At 34.3% G+C, this 18,308-nt stretch overlaps 1 protein-coding gene across 4 annotated transcripts in view; it reads left to right on the top strand.

The window, feature by feature from the left end:
• LOC126964826 (bifunctional purine biosynthesis protein ATIC) overlaps window positions 1-18,308 on the top strand; it is a 46,907-nt gene that overhangs the window by 14,867 nt on the left and 13,732 nt on the right. For 2 of the 4 annotated variants that reach the window (XM_050808130.1, XM_050808128.1), the window contains exons 2-6: window positions 7,382-7,485; window positions 11,681-11,897; window positions 12,906-13,181; window positions 14,720-14,832; window positions 17,498-17,721. In XM_050808130.1, the coding sequence (XP_050664087.1) occupies window positions 7,464-7,485; window positions 11,681-11,897; window positions 12,906-13,181; window positions 14,720-14,832; window positions 17,498-17,721 (852 nt within the window). In that variant the 5' untranslated portion in view covers window positions 7,382-7,463. Of the gene's footprint in view, window positions 1-1,130; window positions 1,180-7,381; window positions 7,486-8,178; window positions 8,496-11,680; window positions 11,898-12,905; window positions 13,182-14,719; window positions 14,833-17,497; window positions 17,722-18,308 lie in introns of those variants that run through there. The other 2 variants (XM_050808129.1, XM_050808131.1) reach the window with 2 other exon arrangements.

Below are 18,308 nucleotides of genomic sequence, written 5' to 3' on the forward strand. Positions count from 1 at the left end.
CGATATCTTGATGGGATGTTCTTAACCAATGTATTATCTCTTATTATTTCAGTGAGAAGGTATATTAATCTATTAATAACTATTTCTGGATCATGACAATGTAAAAGTTTATTTATCAAATGTATGTATCTGTAATTTTTCTATTAAACACTCCCACACATTTATTATGAGATTATTAGAATGGTCATAGGTTAGGCTAATAAACAGTTTCCTTTAATATCAGTACTAAACTAAAATAACCTTTATATAAGGAAACCTTCAGGTAAAATACTTTCGATATCAGTTTAAAGTTTTTTGATATCTGTAATAATTATGGATATATATAGATTGATATCATTACTTAATTTTTAATTCTATTAGTCCCACAAAGTATAACTAATAATAATAATAATAATAAATTTATTACCAGAATTAAGATACATACAAAGAAATTAAAGTTAACACAATACACTTCAACATAATTGTGAATATTTGAGTACCTTGTACATTATATGTACTGAGTGTTGGCTCTGCACTAAGCAAAGGTGCTTGTGTCACAGAAGCCGGGAAACACAGTTACTAAAGAAAGTTACTTCTATTTGACTCGCGGAACATAGCATGGAGATGGTAGAAAAATAATAGTAAATTAGTAAAATTAATGAAAATAAAAATAAAAACTTCTTAACAAACAATAAAGTGTGTGTGTGTGTGTAAGTGTGTCTGTGTGTGTGTGTGAGTGTCAGTGATTGTGTGTGAGAGTTTCAATCCTTTTTATAAAATGAATGATATTTTCAGTTTCTTGATAATCTAGACTCATTAAGTATAATTCAGTTTTTCGTTTTGAATCGCGGGTAGTAAGATCTTTCAGGTTTAAAATACGGCAAAGTTTATTGTATATATGTGGCAGAAGAAAATACGGTAGTCTTTTGATAAAGGTGCTATTAACCTGGGGGTTAGGGATTTTAAAGACTCTTTGTTTGATTAGATCATTGTATTGCGGAGAATCTTAAACTCTGCTGTGAGTTGTAATAGTTGCTCTCAGAATGAACAGTTGACGTACGCGGAGAACGTTACTCTCTTTATATAACAAGTCGGTACTGTATCTATATTTTTTACGTAACATTTAGGACTGCACGTTGTGCTCTTTCCAGATTGATGAAAAGAGTTTTTGCGGCACCTCCCCAAACAGTAATGCAGTATGTAAGTATTACTTGGCACAAGGTTTTGTAAACTAAAATTAAAGTATCTTTCCCAGCAGAGTATCTTAGTTTTTTCATAATCATGATAATTTTTCGGACCCGTGTTGAGAGATTATTTATTTGAAAACTTTGTGACAGTTGTTCATCTATTATAATTCCAAATTACTTTATATTGCTGATTTGGTCTATAATTTTACAGTTAATAATAAAATTAAAGGTTAATAATAAAATTTCCGCGCCTGAAACCGAATTGGTGCTCTGGAATGATATTATGTCTTTCAAAGAATGTTATGAGTCTGTTATTGACAATTTTTTCTAGAAGCTTAGAGAATATACTAAGAAGTGAAATGGGTCTATAATTGGATGGGTTATATCTATCACCGTTTTTAAAAATAGGGGAAACAAGCGCTTGTTTCCATATATCAGGGAAGGTACCTGTAGCTAAACTTAGATTGAAGATATGTGTAAGTGGTTTAATTATAATATGTTTTATTAATTTAATAAGTATGGGGGTGATTTTGTCTGGACCTGGAGCGCTGTGTTGTTTAAGATTGCAAATAAGTTTACCGACTTCGTCTTCTTCTGTCAGTGTCAAGAAAAACGAATCAGCAAGGGAGTTTTCTAATTTTACCGATGATGCCAGAAGCTCCTCTCTAGTAGAGAGATTGTTCAATATTTTATTAGCCAAGGTTTGGCCTACTTGAGTAAAATAATTGTTACAGTAGTTAAGTGAGGTAGCGTGATCAGAGTTTATTTCATTGAGAAGTGAAGATTCGCGTTTTACTTTATTAATGTGACAAATATCTTTGATAGTTTCCCAAAACTTTTTTGGATTATCTTTATTACTAATCAGCAAATGTTTTTCGTAATCTGATTTAAGGCTTCGTTGAAGAGTGGTTAGAAAATTTCGGTACCTTTTATAAGTGATCTGGATAATAGAATTATTGGGATTTAGTTTTGCTTGAAGATGAAGTTTGTCCCTATTTCTTTGGCATCTTATAAGACCAGCGGTGATCCAAGGCTTAAATATGATTTTAGGGCGCTTAATAGTTAATTCTTTAGTGTTTCTTTTTATTTAATCTTCTATTAGTTGATTAAATCTATTTGCCGCATCGTTTACATTTAATTTATCTGTGACGGTACTCCAATCTATTAAAGATAATTCTTTTGACATTGACAAGTTATTAGTTTTTGTATTTGAGCGTTTCTTAAATCTCTTACTGTTTCCGATTTTCATAAATAACATGCATATGTCATGATCTGTTATATCTGTTAAGCAGACTAAACCTACCGCTTTAATCGGATTTTTAACGAAATAATGATCGAGACAAGCACTGCCGCGTGTAGGCTTGTTAATTGCTGATATTAGCTGGTATTCCAGTAATAAACATAAATAATCTGAGCATTGAATATTCAAAGGGACGGAACAAATATCTAAGTTTATGTCGCCAGTTATAATTATGTTATTTTTTGAAGAGCTGTTGCATAAAACATTGTTTAGTGAGAAGAGAAAGTTACCAATATCTTTGAAAGATGGGGAGCGGTATATAGCCAAAATGAGTATTTCTGTACCTAGGCAGATTTCAAGACAATTGCAATTGTCACATTGTGATTCATTTACATTTGCGTCAAATGAGTTCTTTATGTAAGCTACCACGCCGCCACTTTTATTTATTATTTTAGTTGTATGGAATTTGTTATATCCGGGCATCTCTGGTATAACTGTACTTTCATTCAGCCAACATTCTGTTAAAATAATAATATCTATATCAGTATTTACTCTTTTTAGTGTTACCAAGAATTGATCAAAATTTTGTTGAATACTTCTAATATTAAATGTTATTGATTTGAAATTGTGTTCATGTTGCACAAAAGTACTAGAGGTTTCAATATTTTTAAGCATATGGCAGTCTATAGAAAGGGATTCGTCGAGATCAGTAAAAAGACTATTAACCATATTTAAAAGTGACATTAACTATAAAAATTACAGCATATTTAAATTGGGGACTGCGTATGCTTGAATTTTTAGTTCTATATTTTGTGCATTTTAGATATTTTTGTGCGATAAGGATTGTGTGTGTTATTGTGTAAATGTTTATTTGTAAGTGTGGGTAAAATAATTAGGTTACAATATATAAAATAATTATTTTTAAGTTAAAAATGAACCTATTCTTTTTCTTCTGGCAATTTTGCGGCTCCGATTTTGCGATCAAGGTCTTCAGAGTACGAAATTTTAATTGCCGGTTTTCCATTATCTTTTCTGACATATATCCCTCCGTTTCTAACCCAACAGTATTTAAAATCTTTGTCTTTTGCTCGGATACGGGCTTCACGAAAAAGCCGCCTATTTTCTTTAGTTAGCCTTTCGTTGAGGAATATTTTTGAGGGCGCACCCTGTATAATGTCTTCAGTTGATAGATTTTTTCTTTCTTTTGCAGCTTTCAATAACGCATCACGTTTGTGTTTTCTTACTAACTTTACTACAATAGGTCTGTGTTTGTTAACAATTGAAGGTGACTTTTGTATGATCTTGGGGCCAACTCTTAAAACACCATTTAGGTCTGATTCGGATAAATCTACTCCAATTTTCTTTGAGGCAACCATTACGATATGTGTCAGATTTTCGTTGTCCAGTTCAGTGACTCCAGTTATTTCTAGATCATTTTGTAATAGATCTTGGTCACGTGAACCTATTTGCAGATGGAGTTGCGTAACTGTTGATTTCAAGAATGAGATCTCTTGTTCTGCTTTATTTCTTAGATCACTATTATCATTCTTCAATGATAATATTTCTTTTTTCGCTTCTGCCAGCTCTTGTTTCACTGTGTCAAATATACTCAATAAATATTCTATGGATGATTGTATATCATGTAAGCCACTCAGCTCTTCACGAATTTTTGTTAATTCAATACTCACAGTTTGAGAGATGATTTCTTGTACTTCGTTTCTTATCGCCGAAAGCCAATTACCCTGAGAAGCTACCGTTTCTTCCGTAGTTATAGTTGAATCTGATTGACTACTTCCCAACAATGTAGGCGGAGATTTGTTATTACAGATCGAACAAACCCACTGGCCTCGTATAACAGGTGTTTTAGTCCCCAGTGGAACAATACATTCAAAATGGAATTTGGCTTGACACTTTACACAATTAATTCTTTTTTGTGTAACTAATACATTCAATTTGCAGACGTTACAACTGCTTGAAATTTTATAGAAATAAATAATTCAAAATATTTGAAATAAAAAATGCTCTAATTCGTAGATTTGAACCACGGACCTCTTGAATGTTTATAAACAGAAATCTATCGCTCGCCACACAGGGCTATCGACGTACTTATGGTATCTTGTGAATATTTGAATTATATCTTATGAAGATCAAAATTTTGTGTAAACTGTTATTGTATTAAATAAAATATGTGGGTACTTCTATATAAACCACTTGCACTATAAAACTTTGAATCTAATTTAAAACACTTTTTCGAGTACAAATCTTTAAATTTTTTAACCGTAAACACTAAATTTATTGATAATTATTACTTATACAAGACGCTTATTTGATATTAATCACTTTTAACTACAAAAATCATTTTTGAAACACGGAACTAACGAAGAATGACTGTACTGTTCTTGTTCGAGCGAGTCCACCAAAATAACTGGCATATTGTTTAATTCGAGTGATTAGTCTAAAAATTTACAATTTACCTTATGGAAACCACACTTTAAGATTAGTCAGAAGATTAAACTTCAAAAGTTGTGATAGATCTGACATGAAACCCATCAAAAGAATATTATTAAATTTATGACTGTTTGTAATAATTTGTTATGTTTTTAAAGTGATAACCCTCACTTCTAGGATTAATACACAAATAAAATGTGAAAACAAAATTTTGTGGAAGATGTGAGACTCGAACCCGCGACTTATCGCGTTCTGTGTGAGCACACTTCCAACTGTGCCAACCGTTAGACTCCCGCGTCATTCATAAAATTTTGTTTTCAGTTTGATTTGTGTGTTTATAACACCAAAAAACAACTTTTACCAATTTCATAATGTAAATGCTTAACGGTACCAGAAGCAATTTTTATAATATTTATTGTTTTACTGTTTGTTCTAAAAAAATCTTTGAAACGGCCAGTTTTAACGAGACTCACCGGCAGGTAGATCTTGTCCAAATAAGAAAATCTTAAGACTAATACTCTATTTAAATAAATGAGTAAGGTTTCTGCGCAGTTTAAAAGTCAATTATATACTTTATAAACTTATAATGCCTATTACTTGGCTAAGTCGATTACGTCAGTCTTTTGTTGGGCGATGTATTATGCTTTGAAATCAAGATCCCAGAAAATGTTCATATAACAAATGTATTACGAAATTCAAAAGAATTGTTAAAAAATGTTACTATATCATAAAAGACTTTCTTAATGATACCACAGATTGTGAATGGAGTCACCACCCGCAGGCTATTAAATAATAAATTAAATTGTATGAATAACATTGTAACAATATTTTTATTAAAAAAACGAAACCCCGCTGTGTTTATTGCGCCCGTCTTCTCAAGTCTGAGGCATTTTCAACTGGTGGTGCACTTTTTCGAATTGGTGGTAGTTTTTGACTTTCAATAAGTGATATCATATCCTATTTTGAATAAAAACATTTGGATTTGAATTACTATCTAAACCTTAATTTACATATTCGCAGGAGATAGCTTATATGATATAAATATAGAAATGTATCAGTTGTTTACAATGATAACTTATTGTGAGGTCATGCTTATCACTTATTATGGAATCCTCAAAGTTTCTTGGCATGTCGATTACGTCAGTATTTTCATCATACTAATTATTATTATTGAAAATATTCAGGGTTGTCACACAGGCCTGAATATAAAAGTTCATTCGTTAACCCAAAAATGTAATGTCCGATATTACTTGTTTCCGAATATACATATTTATGTTTGATCAATAATAAAAGATTCTACTTATACCTACTTGGTTTCACAATCAATTATTTATACGAAAATTCGACTGAAAAAAATAGTCCATTTTATTTGGAAAATAGTTTGGGGCCAAGGGGCCTCCACTCCTTTGTTGCCTCGGGGCTTTCAGACCTCTAAATCCTCCATTGTTTGTTGTGTACATACTTAAAAAAGGCTCGAATAATCATGTACTAGTCCCCAGCAAAGATTCAAAATCACCGTAGAAGATAACATTAATGTGTTTTTTGAATACTTTTGTAAAAGGAACAAGAGAGGGTGCTGAAAAGGGGTGCACTTAGGGGTAGATATATACTATTTGTTAGGGTAATTATAGTAACTTATTTAAGGTATAAACTAAACTATGACACTTATTGTATTGTACTGTAAATAATGTTTCTAACGGTGAATACGCGGACCTCTACTATTTATTGGTTAAAATGGTTACTCGGACCGGCACTGTAATGGTTATAGACGAATGGTTATTGGTAACTGGGACCGGCCTGATCAATGGTATAACGCGTACTACTGCCTTACCGAAGGCAACACATGGTGTTAAATAATAAATTTTATATCTACTAAGCAATATTCGTAATATAATGTCCGATAGATTTCCTTCGAACTTACTCCCGAACACAAAAGAAAAAATAACAATAGCAGGTTATATCATAATATCTGTAAATAATAAAACTATTGCTTATGATATTTAACGATATGTAATTAATTTGTAACTAGCCTATATAATACATAGGTACAATACGATTAATAATAATTGTGACAGTAATCACGACCATCATGTTCACGAAGCATCCTTACACAAACAATGAGTTCAAGCTCTAAAGATTGATGCATCCAATATATTATGATAATTTATATTTATACAATTAATAATTTATATTATTTAAACACCACTCATATATTGGATGCAGCACCTTACAAACTAATTTGTTTTGTATATTACAGCCATTGTAAAACACTATACTTTATTGAAAAGTATGGCCGTTGAGTTTTTTTGTATGTTCTTCTCAAGAGCTCAACTTTAAATTTAAAAGAAAAAAATATAGTGACGTTTCAAAACGCTTAGTTTAAGCCGTGTTGAATAAAGTTTATTTGACTATTGACAAATATCTATTACTCAACTGAAACCTAAATGTATTAGTGAAACCCTATTGTTAATAGTAGGTGCTGCTTAAATTGTTTGTCAACATTTAACAAATATTATTTCTCTATCAGGACCCTTGCGTAAGGTCAACAGTTAGATAGCGCGGGACAAGTTATTGGCTTCTAGTCTCATTTAATACACAGTCTCTACAACATGGCTGCCAATGGAAAGTTAGGTGAGTGACTCGTTATTATGTTTTGTAATTATAGGTATATTTTTTTGTATTTTTAATTAGTGTTAACTTGATCTACTGAACTGACTTTGAGACACACCTGAACTTAGTTTGAATGCATTTAATGTAATAATTCACTCTAGTTAAACAAATAAAATAAAATAGCCTTTATTACTGCTTTTTCTTACAATTAGTATATACATGCCTAGTTACTAATCACTTAATTGATTTAATCTATTCTATTATTTGAACTATTGGCAACTAGATGTTTGTGTAGGACAGTTTGTCTATCGACAAAGGCCTCCTCTAAAGATGTTCACGTATTCCTGTCTCTCGCTAAACGGGTCCTTACCGGACCAGCTACTTTCTTGAAGTGATCTTCCCATCGTTTGCTTTGTTTTCCTCTATTTCTTTTGCCATCTCTTGGGCCACTTTAGTTATAACCGTTTTTTTATGAATTAATATAACTAGCAGTTCTTTGATAATTAAATTTAATTATGTATGATATAATACGTTCGATGGTTGTTATACTTTTTATTTTTTCAAATAACTGGTTGTAGGTAATCATGAATTGACTTTGGGATATTTTTATTTTAAACCCAAACGTTCACTTTATACTCCAAATAACATAATTTGTTTCAAAAAATGCAGAAATGAATATAACGGGTCGCATTTGAATTTTGAGTCAACAATTATTAATAATTATTTCAACATTTAATACGACTCGTACGCCCTGGTGGGTTGGCCGTGTGATTATGGTCTCGCCCTGTGAGTAAGGTCACCGGTAGGCGGTATGTGTTACACCTTATGTAGTTTGTATATTACTGCTCTGGCTACAGAAGGCTGCGCTGTAGTTGGCAGCTCCCACGGCCCCGTAATATATAAATATTAGGTATAGCAATCGCCAGTCATATGGCGAAACAAAAATTAAATTAAAAAAGTAAACTTATGCTTGTCTCATTAATAATTTTTTGTGTTTTCTAATCTCACCGAAAAGCACACGAAGAAAAATGGTAAGCCTTAATAAATTATATGTATTTAGAAATATATTACATCGTCGTTATGTGTTCAACAACAAATTATTGTCTAATTAGAGATCACAATTAATTCAAATATGCAAAGTATATTTTATAAACTATGAATTAGATAATTCATTTCTATACTTATATTATGTGTAGGGGAACCTGTTGCACCTAGGCCATTAGGCTGGTTTCAAAATTTCCCGCGATGTTAAATTCTATTGTCTAGTCCATAGTTTCTCAACCGGTGGTACGCGTACCACCGGTGGTACGCGGGGACATTTCAGGTGGTACGCAATCATATATTAATAGTAACAATAAAAACTGTTGAATGCGAATAACATTAACCTATTGAATTTTTTCAAAGAAAATCTGAATTGTGTAAGAGAGAAAATCAGTGCATGGCAAAATTTGTAAATATAGACAAAAAACTAGTCAAAGCATCGTACCTTGCCAGTTATAGAATAGCTAAAGAAGGGAAGCCTCATACAATTGGCGAGACACTTTTACTTCCGGTCGCTAAGGATATGGTCGAGGCAGTATTAGGCGAAAAGGCAGCAAAGGAGATCGAGAAAATTCCGTTGTCGAATGACACAGTAAAGAGGCGAATTGTGGAGATGTCCTCGAGTATTGAAGAACAGCTTTTACTTCAACTGCGCGAATGTAAATATTTTGCACTGCAAGTAGACGAGAGCACAGACATAACAAATATGGCGCAGCTTCTTGTATTTATACGTTTTGATTATCAAAGTGAAGTAAAGGAAGAATTTTTATTTTGCAAACCTCTTGAATCAAACACTAAAGCTGAGGAGGACATATTTAATGTCATAAATGAGTACATTATAAAAGCGAGAATATCATGGTCTAAATGTGTTGGTTTGTGCACGGACGCAGCAAAAGCTATGTCGGGTCATTTAAGTGGATTAGGAGCAAGAATAAAAAAAGTTGCTCCAGAATGCCAAAGTACTCACTGCGTTATTCACCGAGAAGCTTTGGCTTCTAAGGTTATGCCTGCCAACCTTAAGTCTGTTTTAATGGATAGCGTAAAGGTCATTAATTTTATTAAGGCCAGGGCTCTTAATTCACGGCTTTTCTCTTTAATGTGCAAAATATCAAACTCTCCTCCTACATACCGAGGTAAGATCGTTGTCACGAGGCAAGACCCCAACTCGTCTATTTGAACTGAGGTCAGAAGTCTTTAGGTTTTTAAGTGAACAAAATCATGACATGAAACACTTGTTCAATGATGAAGAATGGCTATCACGATTAGCGTATTTGGCTGATATTTTTGATAGGCTTAATACCTTGAACATGGGACTTCAAGGGCCAAGTACAACAGTGTTCACTACCAACGATAAAATATCATCCTTCAAGAAAAAGTTGGTTCTGTTTCGCTCTCAAGCACAGGACAAGGATTTCTCTGCATTCCCTACTCTTGCTGCATTTTTGGAAGAAAATGATATTTCTCTGAAGCAAGAAGTGACTGATGATATCACTAGTCATATGGAAGCCCTTCAAACGAGTTTTGATAAATATTTTTCGAAATATGAGTGGATTAGAAATCCATTTTCAGGGAAATTTCCTAGTGATCCTAGTCACTCAAAAGAGTGTTTCATCGACCTTATAAGTGACAGCTCAATGAAAGATGCGTTTAAAGAAAAATCTTTAATAGAATTTTGGATGGGGACAAAAACTGAATATCCATCAGTGTTCGAACAAGCGATAATCTTTTTAATTCCATTCGTAACCTCGTCGAAAATAAATACCGAAACCGCATTAGTGTTGAAGAGGACTTGAGAATCAAGTTAAGTTCAATCGACCCAGATATTGAAAATTTGATCAAGAACAAACAACAACAACAAGCTCATTAGGATCTGTTTATATTTAAATGACTGTGTTAAATTAACTAATTCAAGATTGTTTTAAATGTAGGATACATTTTATTTTGTAAATACATACATACAGTTGTAGAGTGCATTTTTATTTTCCTAAACCTGACGAAATTTAAATTATATATAACTATATATTATATATAAATAAATAAATAAAAATATATATAAATATAAGGTATCAAATCTCTGAAAATTTCAAGTGGTACGTAGTTACTAAAAGGTTGAGAACCCCTGGTCTAGTCTATTCTGTACGTCACTGCTGACTTTTCAATTTGATAGTATTCACTTACTACAATTAAGTCGTTGTTTGGTGTAATCGACGTTAGAAAGTTTTTTTGGGGAAAAAATTAAGTAGGTATTTATATTATGCTTGGAAGTCTGATAGTTTTAAACGTTTTATAAAATATAATATATAAATATTATATAATACAAAAAAAATTATAAAGTTACGAGATAAGTAACTCCAAATTATTTGAAATCCACCGTTTTGTTGAAGTTTCAGTAGTGTTGTACCTCGGTCACTGTCAATCAATTGTTGATGTTTTATGAAATAAAATTTTTTTGATATTTTTATGGTGAATCCTCATTGATTGACCTTCCAAATAATATGAAAAAATCGTTTGAGTACAGTTCGTCAAATAAAAATAAAAATAGATACTTACCTACAAAGAATGTCCTTCGTACAGCGGGTTCCCCTAATGCTTTTACGTAAGTATTAGAATGAAAAATTGTATAAAAATATTTTTAGGAAACGCTGTGTGTTATACACACCCCTTAAGTAAGAACTATATTATGACGAGGTTAAAAATACTAATATGTAACGTAACATTATGTTCACGAAGCATTCTTACACAAACAATGAATACAAACTCTAAAGCATCCAATATACGATAATATATAATATATAATATAGCTTATTTAAAGCCTAATTCAATAAAGTCTATATATCTATCTAATATATCTCATCAGCCGGCAGACGTTCACGTTGGACAAAGGCCTCTTCGAAATATCTACATAATGATCGGTCCTACGCTGCCCTCATCCAACGTATTTTATTTCATATTTCGGCGATCTTGACCAGATCGTCGGTCCATCTTGTGGGGGGCCTACCAATACTGCGTCTTCCGGTACATGGTCGCCATTCGAGGAATTTACTGCCCCAGCGGCCATCTGTCCGTCGAACTATGTGCCCTGACCACTGCCACTTATGTTTCGCAACCATTTGGGCTACGTCGGTGATTTTGGCTCTCCTACAAAAATATATATTCAGTATATTTATTTCGTTAGCGCTCCTGAGTGTTTCGGACAAAACCGGCTTGTTGCCCCTGGCGAAATGTCTCTCAGACATTGGCTTGGGACTGGTTGGCAGTGGCGGTACCGCGTCATCCCTCCGTAACGCAGGCTTGAAGGTTCTCGACGTCGCCGACATCACCGGCGCCCCTGAGATGCTGGGGGGCCGGGTCAAGTCTTTGCATCCGGCTGTGCATGCTGGGATTTTATCCAGGTATGTTCTTCTGTCTAGAACACTTGGCAGTCTACTTTGATTATTTATTTTGTTGAAATTAATTTATTGCAACACTGTTCTCTATGTGCCGTCATACGTCACCTGAGTTCTATTTTTTCTGTTCGAAATATAAGAAGATTCTCCCTGTTGCATCTTCACAGCGCGTTGCTAATAGCTACAAAACAACGCTCAGCATAGTTACATCATCCTACGGTTTTCAATTTAACCGCATCCAATCACTTACCATACAATAATGCACAAGAAAATGGTAAAAATTTATTGTTACGAAGGAATTCTCAGACATAATAGTAAGTGTAACGTAGTGTGTTATTTTTTATTTGAATTTATCAAGTTCAAAATTCCCGAAATATTTTCCGATTGCTTATTGACTAATTTATCAAAATTATTATGTTTTCTTAATTATTATGTATGTATGGTCACATACGAGTACATAACGTAGGTAGTAACATAATAATATTATCTTAAATATATTGTTGTAATTAATGTTGAACAATAAAAAAAGACGTGTGGCACTCGGGGACTGCCGCGGTAAAGCTATTGAATAGCATTTTTTATCAACTTATGCAATTATAATTATTTATTTATGCGGTATTTTTTTTGATAAAATTAATTTTAAAAAAAGCAAACGGGACGTGAGTAAAATTTAACTTTCAAGATTTGATTACAGACAGACAACGGGACAGGTGAAACTAAATAAAAATGCTTGTCATAATAATAAAAATTATAAAACGTGATAAAAAAAATAAAGAAATTAAAAAAAATCAAGATGTACCCCAGGCTCGAACCTGGGACCTTCTGCACAAAAAGCACATGATAACCGCTGTTCCACGGCAACTGTCATGACCGTGCCGAAATATCTATATACATCTAGTAAGTAAGTGTTAGATTATTTTCGTTACGGAATTTCTGGATTCGGTCTCCACGCTCAAGGCCCGCGATAGAAGCTATGCAATAGCTTAATATAATATCAATTTATTGTTTGGACAGACTTACTGATTCGGACCAGGCGGACATGAGCAAGCAGAAGTATGACATGATAAGCGTAGTGGTGTGCAACCTGTATCCATTCGTCGAGACTGTGTCCAAGCCGGAGGTGACCATAGCGGATGCTGTCGAGAACATCGATATTGGAGGCGTGACCTTACTGAGGGCTGCGGCCAAGAACCACGACAGAGTGACCGTGGTCTGTGACCCGGCTGATTACGACGTGGTCATCGCGGAGCTCAGGAATAACAAGCAACATCAGACTTCATTGGAGACCAGGTGAGTCCGAGGCGAATTAAATTTTGAATTGTTGATACTGTAACGCGTGGGTCTTTCCTCACACGCGGGATCATATCACAATAAAACAATATAATTGTTTATTTAATTCAATTTCTCTATATCATTTTATATATTAATATATTTTATATTATATTATATTATATTATACATTGGGCTGAAGTCCGATCGTTCTTACATCACTTCATTATCTATTTCTTTATTCGATCGTGTTCTTCTTCGTGTCACTTCAATATATTTGAACTTTTTTTAAATCTTTCCGGTCAACAATGAGCTCTTATGTGCGGATAAGAACTCTTTGTTACAATGCTCATAAAAACCTTAGATAATTTATACGTCTATATATACTTACTGCTGTTAACATGTCGAAAAAAATAGCGGCGAACTGTTAGCCTCTATTTTCTGCAACAAACGCACACTAAAAAAAAAATTACTGATTAAAAATAATAATCTTTGGTAAAAACTATTACCAAAACAAATGTTTTTGATTCAATGTTAGCTTGAAAAATTCTTTAAATTTATCAAAACAATTAATATTTTATCACAAACTTAATAGACCTAGTTGTGCTAGAACTATAACATATCAACAACTACGTAACTTACCTTTGCGATAATACGATGACGTTCTATATACATATAAAAGAAAAACGAAATTCTTAACTAAACAATTTTAATTGTTAAGTTACGAATTTTGTTTTAGTGTTAATGTACTTAGATTATAATGGGGCTGACATGTACATACGGGACATATCATTAGCAGTCTGACAGCGGAACGGCAAAAGTGTGCTTAAAGACAATGTAAGAACACTTTTCTTCTTACTCGTGTGTCAACTGTTACTGTACCAATTTATTATGTTGATGATATTATATGTTCTGTTCGGTTTGCTTTGTTTGTTGTATGAAAGAGGAGTACAAGCGAGCGTACGAGTCACCTGATGTTAATTGATCACCGCCACCCACATTCTCCTTCAATATCAGAGGAATAACAGGAGCGTTGCCGACCTTTTGAAATGTGTAGGCGCTATTTTGAAGATGCCCATGTTTTATTATCCTGGAAACAAGGAAACTTCCACGGCTTGGTTGTACATGTTAAAGTTTTTTATGACAATAAGAGACGAGACAAGTAGCTGATGGTAATTGATGCGCCCTGCCTTTTACAATGCAGTGCCGCTCAAGTTTCATACAAACTCATAAATTCTGAGCGGCACTACAATTGCGCTCGTCACCTTGAGACATAAGATGCTTACTCTTATTTGCCCAATTTCAATTACACTTACACTTACTTGTTAAAACAGACAGAAATACAGTAATGCTTACACATTACTGATTCACGGCAGAAATAGGCGCCGTTGTGGTACCCATAGTATAGGTTGGTCCGCTGGTAAAGTGAAGAGTTCCTTGAAAACCGCACTGTGGAGGACCGCCACAATCCAGATGGTGGGGATGATATCCTAACTTGTGACGTGTCGTGCGAAGGTGGAATTCGGCAGCAGCTATTGTTATCTTTTTTTTTAATTCAGGCAAAGGCTGGCTCTAAAAGCATTCACCCACACGTCCCAGTACGACCTGGCGATATCTGATTACTTCCGCAAGCAATATTCACCCGGGAAGTCCCAGCTAACCTTGAGATATGGTGAGTTTTGTTTAACAATTACGAAAATTCGTAAATTATAATAGTTGCTGACCCGGCAAACGATAACTGACTTTTTGACCTACCTGAATACCTATATTAAAGATATTTGTAGGTCAGAAAAGGATAGATTCCGGATTAGTAATCACCAATATATCATATTCTACAACCTTCTCTGAAGCACGCTGCATCTTATTTATAAGTTTTATTCCTAACGGTATTAACCATTTAAACAGGAATAATTTTATACACATTGCGTAGCTACTATTTTTGTTTAATGTTGTTCTGGGACAGTGGCCATAAACCAGTCTATCTGGTAATCTGGTGGAACGAGGATTCAATTCAATGGCCCTTTTAAATAAATTATTATTCTGTTTTACAAGTTTACTTCTTCGAATATATACATATTGGGCAATGTCAAAAAATTTAACTTTTTAAATAAATCTTTACATGAATAGGTCGGAAAATTTTAGAGCATACTTTATCAATGTGATCAGAGAAATTAAGTTCCTTATCTAAGATTTCACCTAACAACATATTACTGTCAACTTTTACAATATTTATTCCATTATAATTAATATTTAGATCAGTTTGTCTACGTCCTTTTACACAAAATTGCATATACTTCGTTTTCAATAAATTCTCAACTAATTAATATTTTCCAAAGTACAGGTAATGTCCAATTCATATTAATTTAAATTATCAGTATTAGAGAACATGAGAATCGATATATCATCAGCAAACATAAAACAACGGCGTTGAGTTATTTTTTCACAGTCATTATAAATAATAAACAACAAAGGACACAAAACAGTTCCCTGAGGAACTCCACTTTTACAGTTGGAATAGGATAGCTGATGAGTTATTACTTCTTGCTTTATGTTTACCACGTTTATTTGCGTACAATGCCTGCGTCCAATTAAATATGATTTAAACCAGGGCCTCTAATGCCATACCTTTCCATTTTTCCTACTTCAATGTCGTGACTTACGAAATCTAAAGCTTTGGACATGTCAAGATATAGAACAGTGGCCTATTTTTTGCAATCAAGATTTTCAATTACTGACTTCAATAGGTAAAAAATAGCAAGGGAAGTGGATTTACCCATTTGAAATCCATTTTGATTTGGTGAAATAATATTAAATTTTTAACAGTAATAATATGTATAGACGACCTGACGGCCCGCTAGCTAGTTTAATATTCAAAATACTAAGGAGCTAATTACCAGCATGGCGGACTGTTTACAACTTGTCAATCATAATAGGTTACAGTAACTACAGATTCACTTATCTTATTTATCTTACTGTATCTCCGTTACAGATGTTCTTTTGTCTTGCATGCAATGTTTGTCTATACTTTAGTATATTATTGTAACACTATGGTACGTACGTTATAAATATCAACAAGTTCCCACAGAGATCCAGCATACAGCAATGATGACCGTGTATAGTTCAACAAGAAGACTTACTGTAACTAAAGACTAAGCTCCAAGATACGAGATAAAATAAGTTGTCAGTTGTAGAGACTGCACATAGAAATGAAAATTTAAAACTTTTAATATTAAAATTTGAAAGTTCATAATGTTCAAAAATAATAAAATTTAAATTTCACTACTTATTTTCAATAATATATTAAACATCATATGTACATATTGAACATTTCACTAAATCCGTTCGATTTCACTTATAAGATATACACAGCACTAATCTTATATAATTCGTCAGATTTTTAGCTACAGGTATACTGCTATAAGCATTCAGGTGACGCGAACTCACGGGATTTCACCCATCCAAAAAGTGTCTGACTATGTAATACATTTATATTTATTTATATGTATCGCGTGCGCTAGCCATCAGCATGTCGGTGACGCGAACCCATAAGATTTTCCCCTTTTCCAACGCGCCTAAAGAAGTTTACACTTTTTTTTTATGGAATAGGAGGACAAACGAGCGTACGGGTCACCTGATGTTAAGTGATCACCGCCGCCCACATTCTCTTGCAATATCAGAGGTATCACAGGAGCGTTGCCGGCCTTTAAGGAAGGTGTACGCTCTTTTTTTGAAGTTACCCATGTCGTATCGTCCCGGAAACACCGCACAAGGAAGCTCATTCCACAGCTTAGTAGTACGAGGAAGAAAGCTCCTAGAAAACCGCACTGTGGAGGACCGCCACACATCCAGATGGTGGGGATGATATGCTAATTTGTTGCGTGTCGTGCGAAGGTCGAATTCGGCGGCAGTAATCAGATTAAACAGCTCTTCGGAACACTCCCCGTGATAAATGCGGTAGAAGACACACAATGAAGCGACTTCTCTACGCAACGCTAAGTGATCCAGCCGTTCACAGAGCACTGGGTCCCCTACAATTCGAGCTGCTCTACGTTGCACGCGGTCAAATGGATCGAGCTGATACTGGGGTGCGTCAGACCAGAGATGTCAGCAATACTCCGTGTGTGGCCTTACCTGCGCTTTGTAGAGCGCTAGTATGTGGGCCGGCTTGAAGTATTGCCGTGCTTTATTAATGACGCCCAGTTTCTTTGAAGCCAATTTGGCTTTGCCCTCCAGACTTTGACCACAAAATTGGCAATCGCTCGAGATTTCGAGACCCAGTATTCCGATACTAGGCGAGGCTTTAACTCACTTCCATAACACTTCAATGACTGTTACAGGTATGAATCCTCATCAGAAGCCAGCACAAGTGTTCACGACACACGATGAACTACCAATCACCACGCTCAATGGGGCTCCAGGATTCATAAACTTGTGTGATGCGCTCAACGCCTGGCAGCTGGTGTACGAGCTGAAGGAGGCGCTGGGGCTGCCGGCTGCTACCAGCTTCAAACACGTGTCGCCAGCTGGGGCGGCTGTCGGCATCCCACTCACTGCGGAGGAGGTAAATCATCATCATCAGCCGGAACACGTTCGCTGCTGGATAAAGGCCTCCGCCAAAGATCTCCACCACGAACAGTCCTAAGCTACCCTCATCGAACCTATTTGGCCAGATCAAATTCAAATATTTTTATTCAAAATAGGATATGATATCACTTATCTTAGCGTAGTTTACCTATTTTTAAAATTAAATTAAAGAAATTATTTTTGAGCACCAAAAAAAAGAGCAACTGTTAACTATAGACACCAGTGCAATCTCGTTTGCTTGTTGAAATTATTGTATGTTTAATATCTTGAACTATAATTACATGAGGTGAGGTTAATGAAGAACCTACCTATGCTACCTAAGATATAACGTGTAAGAAGTGTAATTAGAAAGGCGTGCGCTACTAATGGCATTCGTGTGTGGCGTCATTTAGTGGTCCCACTGGAACATCAGAGCCGGTCGCGACAGTCATCAGTATTATGCTTAAGTGTAACCAATTTGTGACAAACACTCCAATTTGTAATTTGTTTTGTTTATATATGTTTTTTCTATTATATTATGTAAATATTGTGTTTGTTACAAATAAATATATTTCTTTCTTCAAA

This window comes from Leptidea sinapis, chromosome 6 (genome assembly GCF_905404315.1).
Source record: "Leptidea sinapis chromosome 6, ilLepSina1.1, whole genome shotgun sequence".
Taxonomy (NCBI): Eukaryota; Metazoa; Arthropoda; class Insecta; order Lepidoptera; family Pieridae; genus Leptidea; species Leptidea sinapis.